This window comes from Hemibagrus wyckioides, linkage group LG26, assembly GCF_019097595.1.
Source record: "Hemibagrus wyckioides isolate EC202008001 linkage group LG26, SWU_Hwy_1.0, whole genome shotgun sequence".
In the NCBI taxonomy this organism is placed as follows: domain Eukaryota; kingdom Metazoa; phylum Chordata; class Actinopteri; order Siluriformes; family Bagridae; genus Hemibagrus; species Hemibagrus wyckioides.
This window is the reverse complement of record NC_080735.1, coordinates 4,426,622-4,447,318: the sequence shown is the minus strand read 5'-3', so window position 1 is coordinate 4,447,318 and position 20,697 is coordinate 4,426,622. Positions and strand designations below refer to the sequence as shown.

At 38.7% G+C, this 20,697-nt stretch overlaps 2 protein-coding genes across 2 annotated transcripts; both read left to right on the top strand.

Moving 5' to 3' along the window:
* The first annotated feature begins 835 nt into the window (after positions 1–835).
* Positions 836–4,942, top strand: cpo (carboxypeptidase O). The gene is made up of 9 exons (XM_058380035.1): positions 836–963; positions 1,359–1,419; positions 1,929–2,030; positions 2,119–2,223; positions 2,312–2,428; positions 2,935–3,028; positions 3,512–3,714; positions 3,832–3,916; positions 4,498–4,942. The coding sequence occupies exons 1-9, from the start codon at positions 908–910 to the stop codon at positions 4,758–4,760; spliced, it is 1,086 nt and encodes a 361-aa protein (XP_058236018.1). The 5' UTR covers positions 836–907; the 3' UTR covers positions 4,761–4,942.
* A 3,014-nt stretch (positions 4,943–7,956) lies between these two features.
* Positions 7,957–20,464, top strand: efnb2b (ephrin-B2b). The gene is made up of 5 exons (XM_058381132.1): positions 7,957–8,456; positions 12,388–12,677; positions 17,407–17,499; positions 18,667–18,765; positions 19,561–20,464. Exons 1-5 carry the CDS (start codon positions 8,347–8,349, stop codon positions 19,926–19,928), a joined length of 960 nt encoding a protein of 319 aa, XP_058237115.1. The 5' UTR covers positions 7,957–8,346; the 3' UTR covers positions 19,929–20,464.
* Positions 20,465–20,697: the final 233 nt, after the last annotated feature.

Genomic DNA, 20,697 nt, shown 5'->3' with positions numbered 1-20,697 from the left:
AAAAGATGCTAACACGTTAACAAGCTAGCCTAGCTAAGTAGAAGGTGTTAGAATGGCTCATTTTCCATATTTGTTAGTTAGAAGGCAACGTAAACAACGCTATATCACAACTTTGAATTAAATACCATACGCTTTGTGACATCAGTGTCAGTACCAGCAACACTCAATGATAACAATGAAACTATTTAGAGATTTGCTTGTGATTTATATACCAACAGCAATTTTAAAAAACAAAACAAAAAAACACCATCATCATCATCATCATCACCATTATTATAATCAGATTTAATTGTTTTACACATCACATAAATTATTATTTTATTTGCAGTGCCATAATTATTAATATACATACAATAAAGCAGTGATTTAATCTTTAACTGGTTTAATATTTCCTGCTTCCAACACCTTAACTTCAAGAACTGGTCTCCTGCTGCCTAATATATCCCACCTCTTAACAGGTGCCATTATAATAAAATAAGCAATGTTACACAATTCACCTTCAAGTGGTTATGTTTTTTATTTTATTTATTTAATTTAATTTAATTTAATTTAAATGATTTAACAAAGCAGTGATCTGTGGGGCCCAAGCACTTTTTGCACCTGTACTGTTTTACTCACAGTTTTACTTGGATATAATGCTGTAATAACCAAATTCCTAAGCTCAATTCAACTATTTTTGTTTTTTTTTTTTGGAACAATTTTCCATTCATTATAAATAAAATACCACGTGTCATGTACGTCAACTCTTTATCAGCGTGCGACAGAATGATTGCGTATGTAAAAGCTAATTATCAGATTAATCATTGACTATAAAGCCTTTATAAGACGTCAAACGTCTAAAGAGACCTTTATTTCAACCGGCTGTACCGGCTCTGTGCAGATTCTTAGAGCTCTTCGAGGTGGCAACATGTTGCAGTCGATTTTATCCGTTCTGCTCATTTTGACCTTGGAAACCCAGGACAGGTAATTCTTCATCATTATCATGTTCTCTGAGCTGAGGGTAAAAATACAGTAAACAGATATGTTAAGATTATGTTAAGAACCATTTAGCTCAGCTTTACAGCAGTAATAATGTAGAAAAAATATGCTAATGGTGATTTAAACAATCTTCACCATCAAGCAAAAAACATCATCAGGATATTGAAATGGCAGTAAATCTGGTTGTGATAATAAAAAAGAAGGCTAGTGCTTTGTAGAAATCTGTAAGATGTAAATGTGTCATTTTTTTTGAGACCACACAACAAAACAAAAGCCAACTTTAGCTAAGTATAGTAGCTCTAGTGATGGTAGAGATACATTATTTTTATTGTTCATTCAGCAATAACATAGAAATTCCTTCTTATGTCTTAATATTCCAGGGTGGTGGAGGGACTGGAGCATCGGGCTTATGACTACACCAAGTACCACACCATGGATGAGGTCATTTATTTATTTAAACATTTCTAGATTCTTTTTTATTTAAAATGCTAATTTAATTACCTAACTGATTTACTTGCTTAGCATACAATCATTTAAATTGATTTGTTCTGGTTTTATTTGTACTAAAATAAAAAATATTAAAATATTTATATGAATCTATTTCAATTTTTATTTTCTTAGTGAAATTTTCTGCTTATTTATTTTATTAATTTCTTGAATTTTCTTATTTCATTCATTTTATTACTGTAATTTCTTGAAATTATTTATTTACCTATTGTTTGTTTATTTAAGTATTTACATTATTTTGATTGATTTTAATTTTAATTTTTGGATGAGTTACTTCTTTCATAAACATTATAGTGCAAATAAAACCATAAATAATTAAATAAATATTGTTTGCACTATAATACTGCACCATGGATTATTTTCTTGTCTTTCTTCGTGTTAGTCTGTGGTTTTTGCTTGTTTGTGCATTTATTCAAATTACCAGTCAAACTGTTTATTCACAGATCTCCGAGTGGATGAACATGATGATAAAAGATCATCCTGACGTCGTTACCAGCATCATCTATGGAAACACATATGAAAAGAGGAATATCACACTGTTGAAGGTAACTTCCCTGTGAAGCTGTGATCAAATTGACTAACTCTATTTTCCTGATAAATAAACCCATGAGTGTGTGTTTGCGTGTGACTCAGATCGGTCTGAGCAGCACCGAGAAGAAGAAGATGATCTGGATGGACTGTGGGATTCACGCTCGAGAATGGATTGCTCCAGCTTTCTGCCAGCACTTTGTCAAGGAGGTAGGAATATTTTTAATTCATACATACCATCTAAAACCGTCTCTGCCTTTACAGTACTGATTTCTTTTTCTTGATTAAATCTAAACAGATCCTGGGCTCCTACAAAACAAACCCAAAGATCAGCGAGATGTTGAAACATTTGGACTTGTACATCACCCCAGTGTTGAACATGGACGGATATATTTACTCATGGAAAGACAACACGGTGAATTTACAGTCATGTTGAGAACACAGTATATCTATAAGCTAAAACAAGCCTTTAAGTACAATGAATGTGTTAGGAATAATTCATATATACATCTAAATAAGATAACATCATAAAATATTTGTAAATATATGGTTGTATATGTTAATATTTACTTCTTAAAATGTACATTTTACTTTTTAAAATTTTCTAACACAATCTTCTAAAGGAAATGTTTCGTAAGTAAACATAAAATGCACAATTATCTTATCTTGAAAATGGAGCACTAAATATGTCAAAATATCAGCTGCTGTTACATATTAATTTCACCACAGGCACCAATAAAATTTAATCTACAAAGTGTCTAATCTATACAAACTTACACACAAACAACAAAGTACAAAAGGATGTTGCACCCTCAGCATAAAGAGATATAAAAGCTTTATGAAGCTAAATCTTGAGAAAGTCATAGCCATAGGAATGACCATGCTAATTTCTTATGGTTTTGCATGTGCTGTTTTATTTAGACACGATTATGGAGGAAGACAAGGTCACCTGGAACTGATAACTGCACGTGTTTTGGTACAGACCTCAACCGCAACTTTTATGCTAACTGGGGAAGTAAGTCATTAATTAGTGCTTATACATATACGACTAATATTTAGTTTTTAATGTAGTGCCTCATTCACCTTATAGGTTCATTAGACTAATGACTAATAGGCACACCGGCCACACCTCCTTCACTGTGCTTGACAGATAGAGAGGCCCTGACTCCTTCACTGTGACTGACACATATAGAGGCCCCGCCTCCTTCACTGTGACTGACACATATAGAGGCCCCGCCTCCTTCACTGTGAGTGACAGATATAGAAGCCGAACCTCCTTCACGGCTCCTTCTCTCTAACTGAGAGACATTATAGGCCATGCCTCCTTCACTGTGACTGACAGACACACAGGCCACGCCCTTCATGCTGACTAACAGGCACACAGGCCACACCTTCTTCACACTGACTGACATACATGCCATGCTTCCATCATTGAGACTAACAAGCACACAGGCCATGCCTTCTTCACTAGATCTTAATGTCATTGTGATTTGCACAGTGGTGGGAATTTCCAGAGACTGCTGCTCAGAGATCTATAATGGACCATCTCCACTTTCGGAGCCTGAGGCCAAGTCGGTGACGGACTTCCTGAGTGACAATCGAGACAACATTCTCTGCTTCCTCACCATCCACTCGTATGGCCAGCTGATCCTGTTGCCTTATGGGCACCCCAACATCACTGCCCCAAATGAAGATGAGTTGGTGAGCGCCACCATTTTAACTTCTCACCATAAAAGACTCATAGGATTTGAAGTCAAGAAGTTTTTAGTTTTACTGTCTAAACTGCAACTGTGTGTGTGTGTGTGTGTGTGTGTGTAGATGAAAGTGGGTCTGGCTGCAGCAGAGGCCATTAAAGCTGTTCATGGAATGGACTACACAGTGGGAACGCCTCCTAAAGTGCTTTGTGTGTTTGACATCTTTTCTTTTTTTCCCACAACATTAACATGATTTAACTGTTAACTATGATTTTGTTACAGTTTTTTTTTATACCTTAGAATTTTTGCAAACATTTAATGGGATGTTTGTTGGGATAAGATTGATTGATTCATTCCCACCTCCTGTATTTTATTATTTAACATTAGATACATGGCGCATCATGTCAAATATTTTATACACATTTTCACTCCTCATTTGAGGCTTGGCCACTAAATAATGAAAACTTAAAAAATTACTCATTCAAAATAAAAATTGGATTATTATAGATTTACTTAAAATATTTAGATTTAGTTATTTTAGTTACAAGTATTCCTTTACAACACTTCTTTGAGAGGGTTTAGACCCCCCCCCCAACCACACACAAAAAAATCATGTTTTCAGACATTTGCTATTTTCCTGTATTTAATTTTCTTCTTTTTTGAGATCCACATATGGTTTTATTTTTATTATCTGAATTTTTACCATTATTATTTTTTCGATAATGTTTTCTTAAATGTTCAAATTTGGTCATTTCTAAGATTGATAGCATATTTTCCTAATATCTTTCAGACCCCAATTCTGGCTCATCTCGTGACTTCGCACGTCTCATCGGCATCCCATTTTCCTTCACTTTTGAGCTGCGTGATAAGGGCCAGCACGGCTTCAAGCTGCCAGAGGACCAGATCCAGCCCACGTGTGAAGAGGCGTATCAGGGCGCACTGTCCATCATCACGTACGTCCACGATAAAACCTTCGTCCGTGCAGCGGCTACAAGTATCGCAGCTACGCTATGGAGTGTTTGCCTGGCTTTGTGGCTTTCTAGCACCATCTAGCTGAAATCAAACACATATGTTAAATAACCTAGTTTACTCTATTATTATCTCCCCAGTTACTTGAAAAATATCTATCATTATTCAGTTATAAGAAACACTCTGGAAATACAGTGAAAATGGTGCCATTTTGTTTTAAATAAATTATCACATTTTTAGAGCTCTGTATATATTTTGTATGTATTTATTTTCAGATGTAAATACCAACAAACATTTGGAAATGATTTTCCATAATAATGTCATAAAGCTCTAATCATAACATTATTTGCTAAAATAACCATAGTAAACATTATAAATGTTTTTTTTTCTCCTGTTGGATTTGTAATATTCTCTAATGACGATTTATACCTTCCATAAACGTTGTGACTTGTTTTACGTTTGTGTAAATGGCTTTGGTGCACTATGGGAGTCTGACACCCTTGGCATCTAGACAGACCAGTATTTCAAGATACAATTTACTTAATTAAACACAGAATAGAATATAGCCTGGACAAATAACAGAAGCATGAATGAATGCATCCCCAAACCATTAAAGCAATTAGATATCGATGAAAACATGTTTATGGGAACCATTAGGCTATTGAGTCCTATTAAGACAATGCAGTATATTTTAAATAAGACGTCTTAACTCTTTCTCGAAACGCCTCATAGCTTAACGAGTTCTCATTGTTTTCTTAGGGGGTGTTTTGGATGGGGAGACAATTCATGAGTCATCAGACATTGTCACTGGTTTGAAAAGAGAACAAAATCTAACAATATAGACTTCTAAAATCTTTGGGCTAAAATTGTGTGATGGCTAAAAGTCTATAACAGGAAACATCATCTCCTGGAAACTTCACAACGTCCTCAAGTGGGCAGCATTTAGACAAAAATCAAAGAGGTGACATTCCAACATCATCCCTTTAGGTGATAAGGATTCTGATTTATTTGAAAGTGCTTGTTGGAATTGGAAAAAAGAACTAAAAATGTAATGAGATGAATAAAGAATCAAAGATTTTAAAAAGATTAAAAAGATTTTAGACAGAGTAAAAGCTGACCTTTGGAATAATTATTGGTTAAAGTGAGGAAAGAAGGAAAGAAAGACAAGAGTGAAAAAAAGATATTTAATATAAATTATTTTAAACGCTATATAAATATGTAATACATAAAAAATTAAAAAATGAATGAAAGAAAGAAAGAAAGAAATTTATTTTTCACAATACACAGTTAGAAGAATGAAAGGATGTGGAGGAGAGGAGTGAATCCACATGACTGTCACCACGGCGCTAATGAAACACCCGCTTAATGAGCTGATTTCCTTAAATACACTACTGCGCGCGCGTCTGTGCGTGTCTTAGCAGACTGAGGTAAAAGCCCGGCGCGCGCACTCGATCACCTTGTTAGCCAATCAGAACGCTCAGCGTTTGCACTACGCGCATCCACAATACACAAGCCGTTTGTTCGCACCGTGTGCGTGCGTGTGTGTGTGTGTGTGTGTGTGTGTGTGTGTGTGTGTGAAGCTGTTTGATCTTGAAGCAGACAGGATGGTCACACTCAGACACTCTGATGGAGTGAACACTGAAGGAAGAAACAGACAAATAAAGTGGGCAGTAAATTAATTAGAGTCTTTCTCATTCAGCTGTTCTAGCAGTTGGTCGCGTTTTTATCACCCAAGCACTAGGTAGACGGTGGAGAGTTTATTTTTCCAAGAGCAAATTTGAACGAGTGATTAAAATGAACGCGAGCAATCACAGCTTCCTAAACATCCTCCCCGTGGATTCTGGGCGGGGGGGGGGGGATGAATGAAAAATGTTCTTATGTATTAAACTTAATCTACAGCTGTTTCACGTACAAGCACACACACTGTACATACACACACACTGTACATATACACACTGTACATACACACACACTGTACATATACACACTGTACATACACACACACTGTACATATACACGCTGTACATACACACACACTGTACATATACACACTGTACATACACACACACTGTACATATACACACTGTACATACACACACACTGTACATACACACACACTGTACATATACACACTGTACATACACACACACTGTACATACACACACACTGTACATATACACACTGTACATACACACACACTGTACATATACACACTGTACATACACACACACTGTACATATACACGCTGTACATACACACACACTGTACATATACACACTGTACATACACACACACTGTACATACACACACACTGTACATATACACACTGTACATACACACACACTGTACATATACACACTGTACATACACACACACTGTACATATACACGCTGTACATACACACACACTGTACATATACACACTGTACATACACACACACTGTACATACACACACACTGTACATATACACACTGTACATATACACACTGTACATACACACACACTGTACATATACACGCTGTACATACACACACACTGTACATATACACACTGTACATACACACACACTGTACACACCCACATGATTACATACATCTACATTAGAACTGTGTACTTGCGCTGCACTGACCGTCATTGTGCTGATTGTCCAGTGTCATTATGGTTGTGTAATGTTTGCACACATACACTTTATGTAGTCTCATGTACAGTAGCTCTGTGATGTTTAATGTAAAACCATAGTCCTGGCTTCACTATGTATTGTTGTATTGTGTATCAGCTGTATATGGCTGAGATGACATTAAAGCCAGTTGACCTGACTCGACCACAAACATACATACATACACACACACACACACACACACACACACACACACACAAACATTAAGTAAATGTTAAAAATAAACAAGAAAGACAGAAATTGATAGAGAGGAAATTAATAAAAGGAATAAAAACAAAGAGAGAAGAGAGAGTAAATCATTAATAATAAATACATTTTGGACGATCTGGAAGAAAAGTAGTTAAGAGAAGATAGTAGAAGATCGATAAAGAGAAAGAAACAGAAAATAAAACAAAGGGGGCGGAGAAAGAAGTGAGGAAGGAACACAAATCCAGATAGATAGATAGATAGATAGATAGATAAACTTTTGTACTCAATGATATAAGGTATAATCATTTAATATTATAGGTCATGAAAGTAAGGACCGATCAAGCCCCACCCCTCTTCAGAAAGCAGTGGGGGGTGCCAATGCCAACCCAGTGGGCGGGGTTATGTTCGGGACTCAGCACACAGTTAAAAGCTTTAACGCACCGGCGGCAGTGTGAACTGCGAGTACATCAGTGTGTCCTGCCAAGAAACAAATATTTACAACATCTGAGTTATAGTGGCCTTTTTTCCTGGACCATGTCAGCGAAATTTCCTGATTTTTAACGCGTCAGACGATCCTCTGAAAACGAATTCAGACCTGGATTATTTACAGAGTTCTTTCTAAAGAGGGAACAAACTGGATCAAGAAGGAAAGTCGGAACCTGGCGGAATTTGGCATTTGTTTTGATTTTTGTGCTATATCAAATACATGAAATAATCCGACTCCTCATTTGGAGATTATTATTATTTATTGACTTGTCAGGCTAATAATCCCGGGATTGACTTGTAATCCCATTTCACACCGTCATGCATCTGATGTGGAAAACTCTGCTCGCGCTGTTTCTCATCGTGTGTCGACTGAAACTCTCCGTGTCCACGATTTTGGAGTCAATTTACTGGAACACGTCAAACACAAAGTGAGTCTCAATCCATTTATCCATTTCTGTCATGACATCTATCGATAGAGATATCTAATCATCTAATATCACATCTAATAAACCTGTCCAAATGTTGTTGTTTTTTTAAATATTAAAATAATTCAGTGCATGCTGAAAATCATATGCTTTTATCCAGCTGGATGAAATGTATTTCAGTTTAAGACTAATAAATTGTCAGAAATATGTAAAGCACAACATTTTGCATTAGGAAGGATTTAAGATGCATTAGAAATGGTCTAGAATGGTTATATGATAAGTATACTTAAAAAATATCTAATTTGTTTGCATTGATGGTCATTTTAGAGTGTATGTACTAGAACACCTCAAACTGTCTTAATCCCATATATTTGAATACAATTTCATGCTAAACAACTAAAAATATCAGCTAAAGATGTATAAAACTGTAGTGAAGTCCTGGAAGAAGTTCTGCACACTTGTAAACATGAACATTTATATATACAAATTTACATTAAACACTATGCTTTAGGAATCAATTAAGGTTGTAGTAGAATGCTTAAAAACGTAGTACGATGGTTGATCATTTGTCGCGGTATTCAACATGCAGCATATATTGTTTTCATGGACGTTGCAGTTGATACTGCAATAGTCAACAACAGGTAATATTTCTTTAGACGGAAGCCCATGTAAGGTTAGATATATGTTACCAATAATTTCCAGAATGTTATGAGACAATTCATCACTTACACCAATACAATATACAAAAAATGGTAGGTGAAATTCCTTTGTACAAATTTCCAATCAGTCTGACACATTATAAATGACTTTAAGACCCAAAATGACACTAAGTGGCTTGGCCGGTAATTAGTTACATGATATTCTTGCCATGGGCGCGCCATAATATTGGCACCCCTTGCTTTCCATTTGGCTGCCAAGATATCAAGGCAGTGTCCAATTCGGAAGGCCACATAAGGACAGCTGTCTCCTCAGGTTCCTTATTTTGGGCAAATTTGAAGGTAGCATGGCATGTGTCCTTCGTAGAGAAGGCAGTCCCATAATTCTGACCATCTGTTTGCTTCATCAAGTGAAATATCCCAAGGTGTCGAGTGAAGAAAAATACAGCAACTGTTTCGATTTTACGACACTTTTACGACGCGTCATTATGAGGCCAAATAAAGGCTTCAGTAGTTACTTTCTCCATTCTTCTGGCAATGTTTGGTCGCACCATAAAACCCTCGGAGGTGGCTTCGAGCTGCCCATTTGGACCCCTAAACTGAATCCATATTAAGATCTGACTGACTGACATTAAAATCGGAGGATTAAAATAAGCGTTTTATTAGCTGGAGAGATCCTGCTGCGTAGATTTTTTGGATTAATTTATTTTCCGGTAATTAGGCTGTCCAAGAAAGTAAGGACGAAAGGGTTGGGACTAACCCGGATTAAGATCTGGATAAGTTTTTGTTATTAAAGCAAACCCCCCGAAAATCCCTGCATTCTGTTTTCATGAGCTCCAGGAACTGTTTTGTCATGGGGCTTTGGAGACAAAAGGCTCTCAAGGTTCAGAGATCAATCCTTCCACCACCACCAACCCTCCCCCCTCCTCCATCCACCCTTTCTCCACACGGTCGGGTCTGTATAGCGCAGTTAGACTTAAAGCCGCAGGGGGGTGAAGGAGGGGCGCTAACGCTTCCTGACTTCCCAGGGACCCTCAGGAGAGCAAAACCAGCCAGTTTTTTGTGTGTGTGTGTGTCTGTATGTGTGTGTGTGTGTGTGTGTGTTTCCAGCTCCTGATGGGTTTACGAGGATGCACATAGGCCTTAAAAAGTGGAAGTCTGTCAGCCTTGTTTGTTTTATGGGCTCTTAAAATGGATAAAAAATTGCTTACGGCAAGTCGGAATCTTTTCTACACGTGTACAGTGGGTTAAAATATTGACACTACAGTAGACAATAGAGTACACACAGCTGCCCTAAACTAATTGTCAGTATTTTTAAATATCAAAAATTATAGTTTTAGTTTATAGAAACCCTAAAAAATCCTATAAAAATTAAGTAGATGATGTGTTTACAATATTTTTGTCACACAATTTTCATGTAATTCGTATTTTTGTATTTTACCAAAAATTTCTAGGAAATCAGTCCATCAGGGTCTTATAAATGGACCCTAAACTTTTTTGTTGATGGATGGAATTATGGCTTATGGATTATTAGATTGTCTTCTGTGACTAGGACTTGTCTCATGTGCTGTTAATTTTTTGGTTTTTGGAAAAAATCTTACAAATGCTGACTAAAACTCTTTCTTCAAGGGTTCCTCAAGGTTTCATTGAATAAAAGGGTTCACTCTTTCTCATTTGAAACACTTAATACTTAATTGTGAAACATTTAGAGCTCGGAGAACAAACTTAAAAAAAAAAAAATTAATATTTTAAGTGTAAACTCTAAAAGAAACACAGGGGGTGTTGATTATGGTGTATTTATTAGCTAATTACCGCCACATGCTAAGAATAGAGAACAACTTAATTCATTAACAAACACGTAACAGTTGAAGCAAACTAATGATGTACACCTCATGACCCAATTGCGTCAAATCAAAACCAGGCCGCTTGGTTTGAATGTATCGTTTTAGTAGTAAGAGCCTGATTCGCCCTGGCTGAATTAAGCTCGGAGCTAATCGGTCTCGTTAGTCTAGGAAATGCCATCAAAAAGGAAACAGATGTCTGTACAGCGTATGGGTGCACTCTCGTGTCACGTTCACTACATGGAAACGTTTAGGGTGCAATCCACACCTGCGAATCTGAGAGGAAAGGAATGTTAATGGCTTGCACGCTATTTAATAAGAAAATGCGAGAACATAAAGGATTTTTAGGAAATGCAAATTTTCGAAGCTCTCGAATAATTGTTATACGGCCACTTTCTAATTCAGGTTTAGGACAAAAAGTCTGAATCAGAGAAGGGAAATTGCATGGCATCATTCACCGGCTGGTTTACAGCACAAGGCTTCCTCCTGGAGTAAAACAAAAGCCGGCTTGCTTTGTTTGAAACCACTAGCTCGTAACAGTCTCGAGGGTCAGCGCCTTGAGTGGATTTGGGTTAAGCATTTTAATTAGCGTGTACCAAAGCTCCTCTTTAAAGCCTAGTGTTTGGACAGGACTACATAATTCTGACTTGTTCACATTCTTGCTTAACTGATCTGATTAATCACGGCTATTCTATTTGGAGACGGAGTGTTTTAGTCTCTTAAGCCAGGTGTCACAATCATTCCTAGAACCCACTTCTGTATTCTTGTTTATGTAGAACTTACATTTGTCCACCGCTGGTCCTACAAAGATGATTCAGCTTAAGGGCTTTAGTGGATTAGAAGAAAAAGTAAAGGAGAAAAAAAATTCTTCCGCCACCTCTATATGAAATTATAAACAGACACTCATTACATCATTTTGGTCCAACATGCATCAGTTTTGCCTTAGTCACACCAGGCTTCTTGGAAATCGTCTCCGATTTCTTGTTACTATTCGCCATCACATCCACATCATCTTGTCTTGTTTCTAGGAGTTCCCTTCCAGGAAAACGCCGGCACACATTGTGGCTAGCGTTGACACAAATTATACGCGAGCTAACGTCACTTGTAGTTCGTCGTCTTGGTTTTTCCCTGGCAGTTGTTTAGTGCTTGGAGGAGAAACAGACACATGGAGGAGATGTCTGAATAAAAAATGGAGTGCTAATTGACCGATACTAAATTTCAGTTCCAGAGAGAGTGAAGGTTCCAGACAAGTGACTGTTGCCCCAGTGGGTTTTCAGCTTGGTAGCAAACTGAAATCATTACTTGAAGATTTCACCCAGTGGGTTAACCAGGTGGTGGGCATTAACTTCCGACCCTTTAACCATGAGTGGAAATACTTTTAGGAACAATGACCAGCTAAATATTTACATATGATATTTAACATTTGTTATTTTTCAGGTTTGTACCAGGCAAAGGCATCACCTTGTACCCTCAGATCGGTGACAAAATGGACATTGTGTGTCCCCGTCTCAGACCAGGCCAGAGCACAAGCACCCGTATCGAATATTTCCGTGTGTACCTGGTCACACAGGAACAGCTTGAGAGCTGCAGGGTGGCGAAAGGCAATGTGGCACTGCTGAACTGTGACAAGCCAGACCAAGATGTCAAGTTCACCTTCAAGTTTCAGGAGTTCAGTCCCAACCTGTGGGGCCTTGAGTTCCTCAAAGGCAAAGACTACCATGTCATCTGTAAGTACTTTACCAAATATGCCAAAAAAATCTGCTGATAAAAACATGAAATCAAGGTGCTGACTGCAAGTTGTGTCTGTTGTATTTTGTCACCTAGATCACATAAATGTAAGGTATTCCATGTTTTTTCCATATAGGAGCTGTGATAAAGAGGTACCCCAGTATCCTAAGTGTTTATGATGCTAATTTGCTCCAGTTGAAAGCAATGTTTTTTAAAAATGAATTAGCTATGACTGTTGATTATGATAAAACTGGACAAGCTATAAGTTTGTTTATTACAACAATGGCTCCGAGTTAGTGTGCTCACTAGACCGACCAGTGAAGCAAGCTTGAAAAATTTGAGGGAGCATGTGTGTGCCCCTTCAGTTTGAATGGGCATGATGCTCCAGATGGCTTCATCCTGTGGTTCTGGCTCTGAGTGCACTTAGCAAAATAATCCAAGGCTCAACCTGGTATTTCTGTTGAGCCCCAACCTGTGTGGGGCCTTGATTTCCTCCAAACCGAAGACCACCACATCATCTGTGCGTAGCGAGCCAAATGTAGCTGATTAGACCTACGTCTAACAAATCTGCTGATTTGCGATAAGCGTGTCCTTTCTATGACTAGGTTGTTAGTCATCCAGTCCATTTTAAATGTCTAGTAGTAACACGACAAAACATTGGATGAGTTCTTTAATCTAGGAGACATTTCACCAGCCATCTGCTATTCATCAGATATTCATAGGTTCATCAGTAACTCCTCGGATGAATGGAGAAGCTTCTTCAAGGTTATAACACAAGTCACTTTGATTCACTAGATGTCTCGACCATTTCTTTTTCTCGAAGGATGGCTTCATCCCGTGTTTCTGGCTCTGTGCACATTTAGCAAAATAATCCACGGCTCAGTCTGGTATTTTTGTTCAGCCCTGTGGGGCCTCAAGTTCCTACAAGGCATAGACTATCGCATCATCTGTGTGCAGCAAGCCAAACGCATCTGATTACAGGGTATGTGCGGCTTCTTACACAAGTCTTACATTTAATTGAATTAATTTAAGGCCCCAGAAAGTCTTAAATTTTTGTTTTCTCCCCTGAGGTTTTAAATATGTTAGCCCTGTAATGCAGTATGTATCAGAGGTATTCATTTACATTGTTTCACTGACAAAAACAGCGATGCCTGTATGTCACCTGCAGAAAAGGTTACAAAACATACAATATGTATATATACACACCTTTGGTTAGCAGCAGCACCTTTTTTCTTCCTTTAAATTTTTTTAAAACTCACTTTTGCCCACTTTGGTAAATATTTTACCTCAGCTTTATGTACTTTGTTAGATTTGTCCCTCAGTTTTATTTATTTTGTTAGATGTCTTACTACAGCTTTACTTGCCGTGTTTGATGTTTTGCTTCAGCCTTGTCTGTTTTCTTCCATTTTACCTCAGCTTTATTCACCTTGTTAAATCTTTTACCTCAGCTTTATCCACATTGTTAGACATTTTACCAGAGCTTTACTTGTTTTTTTTTTTATTTTTTTATTTTACCATAGCGTTACTAACCTTGTTAAATCTTTTACCTCAGCTTTATCTACTTTGTTAGACATTTTCCCAGAGCTTTACCTTTTTTCTTCCATTTTTACCTCAGCTTGACTCACTTTGTTAGATCTTTTACCTCAGTGTTATCCACTTTGTTAAATATGTCACCTCAAATTTACTCATTTCGTTAGATTTTTCCCTTTGCTTTTTCTCACTGTGTTATTTTACTTCAGCTTTTCTCGCTTTGTTGAAAATTATATATACAAACCTTGTCTTTAGTTGCTATGATACATCTTTTTCCTCACCATTGCCCACTTTGTTAAATTATCTCCATTATTGGGTGATCACTACATTTGTTTGTTTTCATTCATAAAAGAAGTCCCGGCATTACGAACAAAGTTTTAAAAGAGACAGCAACATGCCAATGATTGCTGCCCTATTGGCCTTAAATTATGTAGGTCTGCGTCGGCTTGAGTTGCAGTAGTAGTAAGTCACGGTTGACTTGCACTTGAGTTTTCAACTGATAAACAACTGGGTTGAGGAGCATCTTTAAGATCATAACACACCATTGCTTTTTTCCTGCATATTATCCAAGAATGGCTTCATCCTGTTTCTGGCTTTGAGTGCACTTAAATTAATCCCAGGCTTACAAGGCTTACCAGGATTCCTGTATGAGGAAAGCCATTGACAAGCATGCTAATATTTATGTTAGCATGTGCGCGAAGTTTGTACTAAGTCTCTAACCGTGCTAAACATGTTGCCACCTTTTAATTCAGTTCAGCCCAATTCCATTTGGTGCATAATAACATTTCCGTTAGCAGGTATTCCAGGTTTGTCGTTCTTCTGTGAGCATTCTAACAATTTAGCCAATTCACTCCCAACGATGAATTCAGTTCAGGCTTGCCAAAGCTGCTTGGCTGCATTAAACTTTTACAAAGAACAGCAATCAGAGTAATTATAATGATTATGATGATTAGCATAGTTATAGGAACCAGCTGGGTGGTGGTGAAATACATAGCATGGCGCATCAAAGAAGCTCCACATCATGATCACTGAGTAAACCTTTACCACAGTTTACGATATTGTCACGATTTCACATGGAAACACTTGAAGTAGAAGTTTTGCTGCTATGGACCTCTTGTTTTACATCTCTGACAATTGGCCATTTTTTTGTTGCTAGTAGAGTGTGTGTGTGTGTTTGAGGACCATCGCATGTCCACCCTGACGCTGCCTCAGCTGCACATTCCTGAACGAGTGCGAAAGGGAAGATTTGCACGCCCCAAATCGCCAGGTCACTTTGACGGGATTTTTTTAGGCAGCTCGGCACGCCGCCTCGGGACTGGGGATATCTGACCTAAATGGTCTTGATGTGTGTGTGGGTGTGTGTGAGAGTGAGATAAGTGGTTTAGGGATGGGTGGCTGTATAGATGTGTTAGTTCCCAAGGTGGCCAGCCTTTTGCACAACATCATCACACTTGAGTGTTTAAAAGCGTCCATGAATGCACTAAAGTGTTCTTAGCCAAGAATCGGAATTGTGCTAAAAGTCATTCTTTCGTCATCCTTTCTTTTTTTCTGTCTCTTCATTTCCTTTATGTCACTTTCTTTTAGCAGTCTCAGTCGTAATATCTGTATTACTCATCCATTATTCATTTTCTTTCTTTCTTTCTTTCTTTCTTTCTTTCTTTCTTTCTTTCTTTCTTTCTTTCTGACACTGTGGTGATGAAATGGTGATATTTGGGTCTGTGGTCTGTTGTCAGTGGTGTTAGTGGTGTGTATGTGTGTGTGTGTGTGCAGGAATCTGTTTCTGAAGGAGCTAAAGTGAGTGTGTGTAGTCGAGTTGTCATGCTGTGTGCATGTCTGTGTGCAGGAAGAGTGTGTGTATGAGTGTGTGAGTGTGTGTGAGCGGCTACAGTTTTTGAGCTCAAGCTTGCGGCTGCAATTACGGCTGCATATGTTTAGTCTAAATGAGCCTTTACCGCTGGAATGTGTGTGTCTAATTACAGGTTTCCAGCTTGTGTGTGTATATGACAACACGTGCCTCTGACCGAGGGTGTGCTACAGGATGTGTGTACTGTGTGTGTGTGTGTTTATGGGTTTCAGAATGAGTCTGTGTGTGTGTGTGTGTGTGTGTGTGTGGCAGCTGCAGTGCGTGCTCAGTGACTTTGCGGCTGACTGCACAGCCTGAGGCCCTGTGTGTGTGTGTGTGTGCGTTTGTGTGTGTGTGAGTATGTGCGGTTGTGTGTGTGTGTGTGTGTGCGTGCCTTCATTCAGGCGGAAGGGTCACATGAACACAAAAGTGAGATCGCTCATAGCAAAGTGGGGCATGTTGGGTGAAAACCTCCTTCTCTGTCTTCTTTTTCCGTCTTTTTTCCCTATGTCCCTTTCTTTCTTTCTTTCTTTCTTTCTCTTGTATTTATGTTTATATTTTTTTTGTAAATTTATTACATATCAATATATTTGCTGAATGTATTTTTTTCTTCCTAACTTTATTTCCTTTAACCTTTCCATTCACTCCTTTTTTTTACCTCATTCCAACTCCTATCTTTCTTTCTCTTTCACTTTTTTCTGTCTTACTATTCTAACCATAATTTTCCTTTCTTTTATTAATTCTATTTTCCTAATTTCACTGGATTATTTTTTTGTTTTCCCTTTTTACTCATTTTTCTTTCCATATTTATTTCCTTTTCCTTTTCTCACCCTCTATGCATTCATTTTATCTTTTATCTTCTTTCTTTCTTTCTTTCTTTCTGCATTTGTCTCCATTTCACCGGTTTTCTTTTCTCTATCCATTTTTCCTATCCTATCCATTGTCTTTCTGACTCTGTCCCTCAGTTTCTTTTTGTCTTCTTTACTTAATTTCAATCTTTCTTTCTTTATATCCATCTCTCTCTCTCTCTAATGCGCTCTCTTGGTCTTTCTCTCTCTCTCTCTCTCTCTCTCAGTACAAGAAGCAGCATGTTGAATGATAAACACAACAATGACAACATTTATCAGACAGTCTGATCACTGTGTCTGTGTGTGTGTGGCATGTCTGTTTCTGGCTATGCTTTAATAATTTTTAGAACACAATAAACACAGGCTCCTGAGGAGCTCCGGCATCTGTCCTGCCTCTCTCACACGCACACACACGCTAATCCACAGAGAACAGGGCTACCAGTTTAGCCAGCTCGTACTCTACTCTACTCTAACTGTCTCTCTTTTTGTTTTTCTTTTTTCCTGCAGCTACGTCGAACAGCACGTTAGAAGGCCTGGACAACATGGAGGGTGGCGTGTGCAAAACCAAGTCCATGAAGCTGGTGCTCCGAGTGGGACAAAGTGAGTGACACAGGAATTATTATATTTATAAAGATTTTTAAATAAAAAGGCTGGAAAAATCAGAATGAACAGAGGGACATATGGGGAAAAAAATAGAGGAAAGGGAGTCAGACAAGTGAGAAAGTGGGACCAAAGACAAGTAGGAGAGAAAAGTGAAAAGAGAGTGAGACATGGAAAATGGAAGAAAAAGGGAAGAAGGAAAAAAGGAAGAGTGAGAGATGCAAGAAGAAATGGGGAGAGAGAGAAAGAAAAATGAGAGAAAAGACAGACACATGAAAGGAGCAAAAAAAAAAGAATAAAGCAAAAAGAAAAAAAAAGAGGCTGGGAGACAAATAGAGACAACAGAGAAAAAGGGACAGGAAACAGAAAGAAAAAGGGAGTGAGAGAGATAGAGGAAACAATATAGAAAGAAAGCAAGAGAGAAATAAAGAGCGAGAGAGTAAGGTAGAGAAAAATAAAATAATAGGTAGACAGATAGTGTGGAAGAAAGACAAGAAGGAGGCAAGAAGAGAGTTTAGGAAGGAGGGTAAGAGAAACAGACAAGGAGAAAAGAGAGTGAGACAAAAAAATAGAGAAAGAAAGTGTGTGTGAGTGAGAGAGAGACAAGAAAAGACAATTGGAGCTTTTTTCCCCAACATGCCCCATTTTCCTGCAGGCAAAATTTGGATTTTTTTGTGTTCAGGCCCCCCCCCCCCCACACACACTAATCCAGTGCAGTTAGGAAGTAGTGCGTCACTGTAACACATGAACAATAGCTCATATTATTCCGCAGTTCATCAGCAATCATCATTTCTTTCGCCTGTTTAGTGTGTGTATGTGTGTGTGTGTGTGTGTGAGCCACCTCTCAGCGTGTAATTGAAATGTCATGTGCAGTCGCCTCCTGTAGCTGTGCCGGCTGTCCTCTTCCTCCTCTTTTACGCCAATTCATTACATCTCTCCACCTCGTCCTGGAACCTTCAGCTTCTCTCGTTTCCAACCCCAGAGCTGGGGTAAAAAAATATGCAACAATACCATGACTTTTATCCCTTTTGAGTTACATTTCATGTTACTTCCTGGTTTCGCTCACGTTATAGCAACTAGAGTGTGTAAACAGTCATTTTTAGTCTCGCTGGTTTTATAGTTTTTGAGGGAGTTTGTCATGTTTGTAAATGTGCGTGTGTGTCTCAGGTCCTAGTGATGCAGGCTCAGGGAAAGAACAACCCAAACACTCCGACAGCGACCACCAGAGCACCTCCAGCAAAGACAACGATGTGCTCAGCAAAGTCGGTACGTATCATGCGTTTTTTGCCCTTCCGATACTGTAGCACAAAAAAATGTCAAAAATATCAAGTGGATATAAATTTAACGATGGAACATCAGCGTCATCAGGACTTTTTAAGTTTCACCGTAAACACAAGACCTGAACACATTAACGATCGCATCTGTTAGTGAGAAGTGAAGTGATTCTCAAGCTTCTATTTTTTTGTGATGGAAAAAAATTGAGCAAGACAGAAAGAAAGAAACAAGCCATGAAAAATAATACGTCTATCAAGAAAAAAAAACGGAGACAGAAAAAAAGAAAAGAAAGTGAAAAATGGAGAAATGACAAAAAGAAAGAGGGGGAAAAAGTACAACTGTAGAATGATCGAGCGAAAAAAGAGGGAGGAAGAGAGTGGAGAGAGGAGAGTGAGACAGATGAAAGAAAGATGATAAGACAGAAGAGAATGAGGAAAGAAAGAAGGCTGACGGAGGAATAGGAAAAAAAGATGAGGAGAAAGACAAGAGAGGAAAAGAACAAGTAAAACGCATACTGTACATGAACTCATAGACAGCACCTCTGATTAGCTAGTGTTGCCATGGTTGACAGGAGAGTGGGTGTATGCTGTCCTGCCCACTCGTGTATGGAGCAAGGACAATAGAGTGAATGCTGTCAGGAATCCTGTGTGTGCTGCTTAAACTAGTCGTAACAATATATTTCTACCACAAAACCCCTCACACGTCTATGTTTAATCCCTAACATTAGATTATTTTATTTTTGAACGTAGCTGTACCTTGACAAACTTCCCCTTATTTCTTCCTCAGAACAAGACAGGAACAGTGGTGAGTCTGTGGGCGTGTCAGGCTCTGAGGTGGCCCTGTTCACTGGCGTGGCCTCAGGAGCCTTCGTCTTGGTGGTTCTCATCATCGTGGTGCTGGTGGTGCTTGCACGCCGCCGCCGCCGTCGCAAGCACTCGGCTCAGTGTTCGGCCCCGCTGGCACTGCACCCCATCCCCAAGCGCAACAACAACAACAACGGCTCGGAGCGCAGCGACATCATCTTCCCTCTGCGAGCCTCCGACAGCTACTACTGCCCCCACTATGAGAAGGTGAGCGGGGATTATGGCCACCCAGTCTACATCGTCCAGGAAATGGAGCCCCAGAACCCGGCGAATGTTTACTACAAAGTCTGAACTAATCAGAACATTTGAGCCTCGTCCAAGACTGAAAAGAAGTTCTCAATCGAGAGCTTGATTGCTCAGAATAAATGAATCAGAGATAAATGACTCTTGGAATGAAGCCACCAACTGTCCAGGAGCCCCGAAAGCCCCGGATCGGTCCGAATCACCGTCTGGGTTGGGGAATTACCGCTTCTAAAACATGGACGCCGTGTGATTTGTATCAGTCAGGGACCAAAAGCTTTGAGGCCGTAAGTGTCGACTGAGAGCTTGTGCTCAAGTTTCAGGCTGGCTGTAGAAAAGAAACATGCTCCTGGCTCACGCTAGTGAATCAGAGACGAATGACTCTTGGAACGAAGCGAGGACTTTCTCTCGGCTCTCCAGTCAACGCTTTAATTCATTATGGCAGACTGAGGTGCTACAGTATCGATTCATGACGGCGTTTCGCTCAGGGGAGGAAAACGGAGCCAAACCCGCACAGACCTATAGAAAAAAACTCCACAGATTTACATCCTGGAAAAAAAAAACAGAGTCAGGGAAAAAACTTTCAAGCCACATAATCATTACCCATTTGTGGGAGGTTTACGTTTTACTTCTCTAACCTCTTCTCAGTCTCAGGGCAGAAAGAATTATGATCGGTGATCTGCAACAACCAATGAAACGGAGACGAGGCAGAAAACGTTGTTTTCTTTTTGTAATCTAGTCGCAATGTTATGCTAATCCTCCAAAAAGTAAAACAGTATGTGACCCTGCGGTTTTTACATTTCTGATACATGTATTCTTT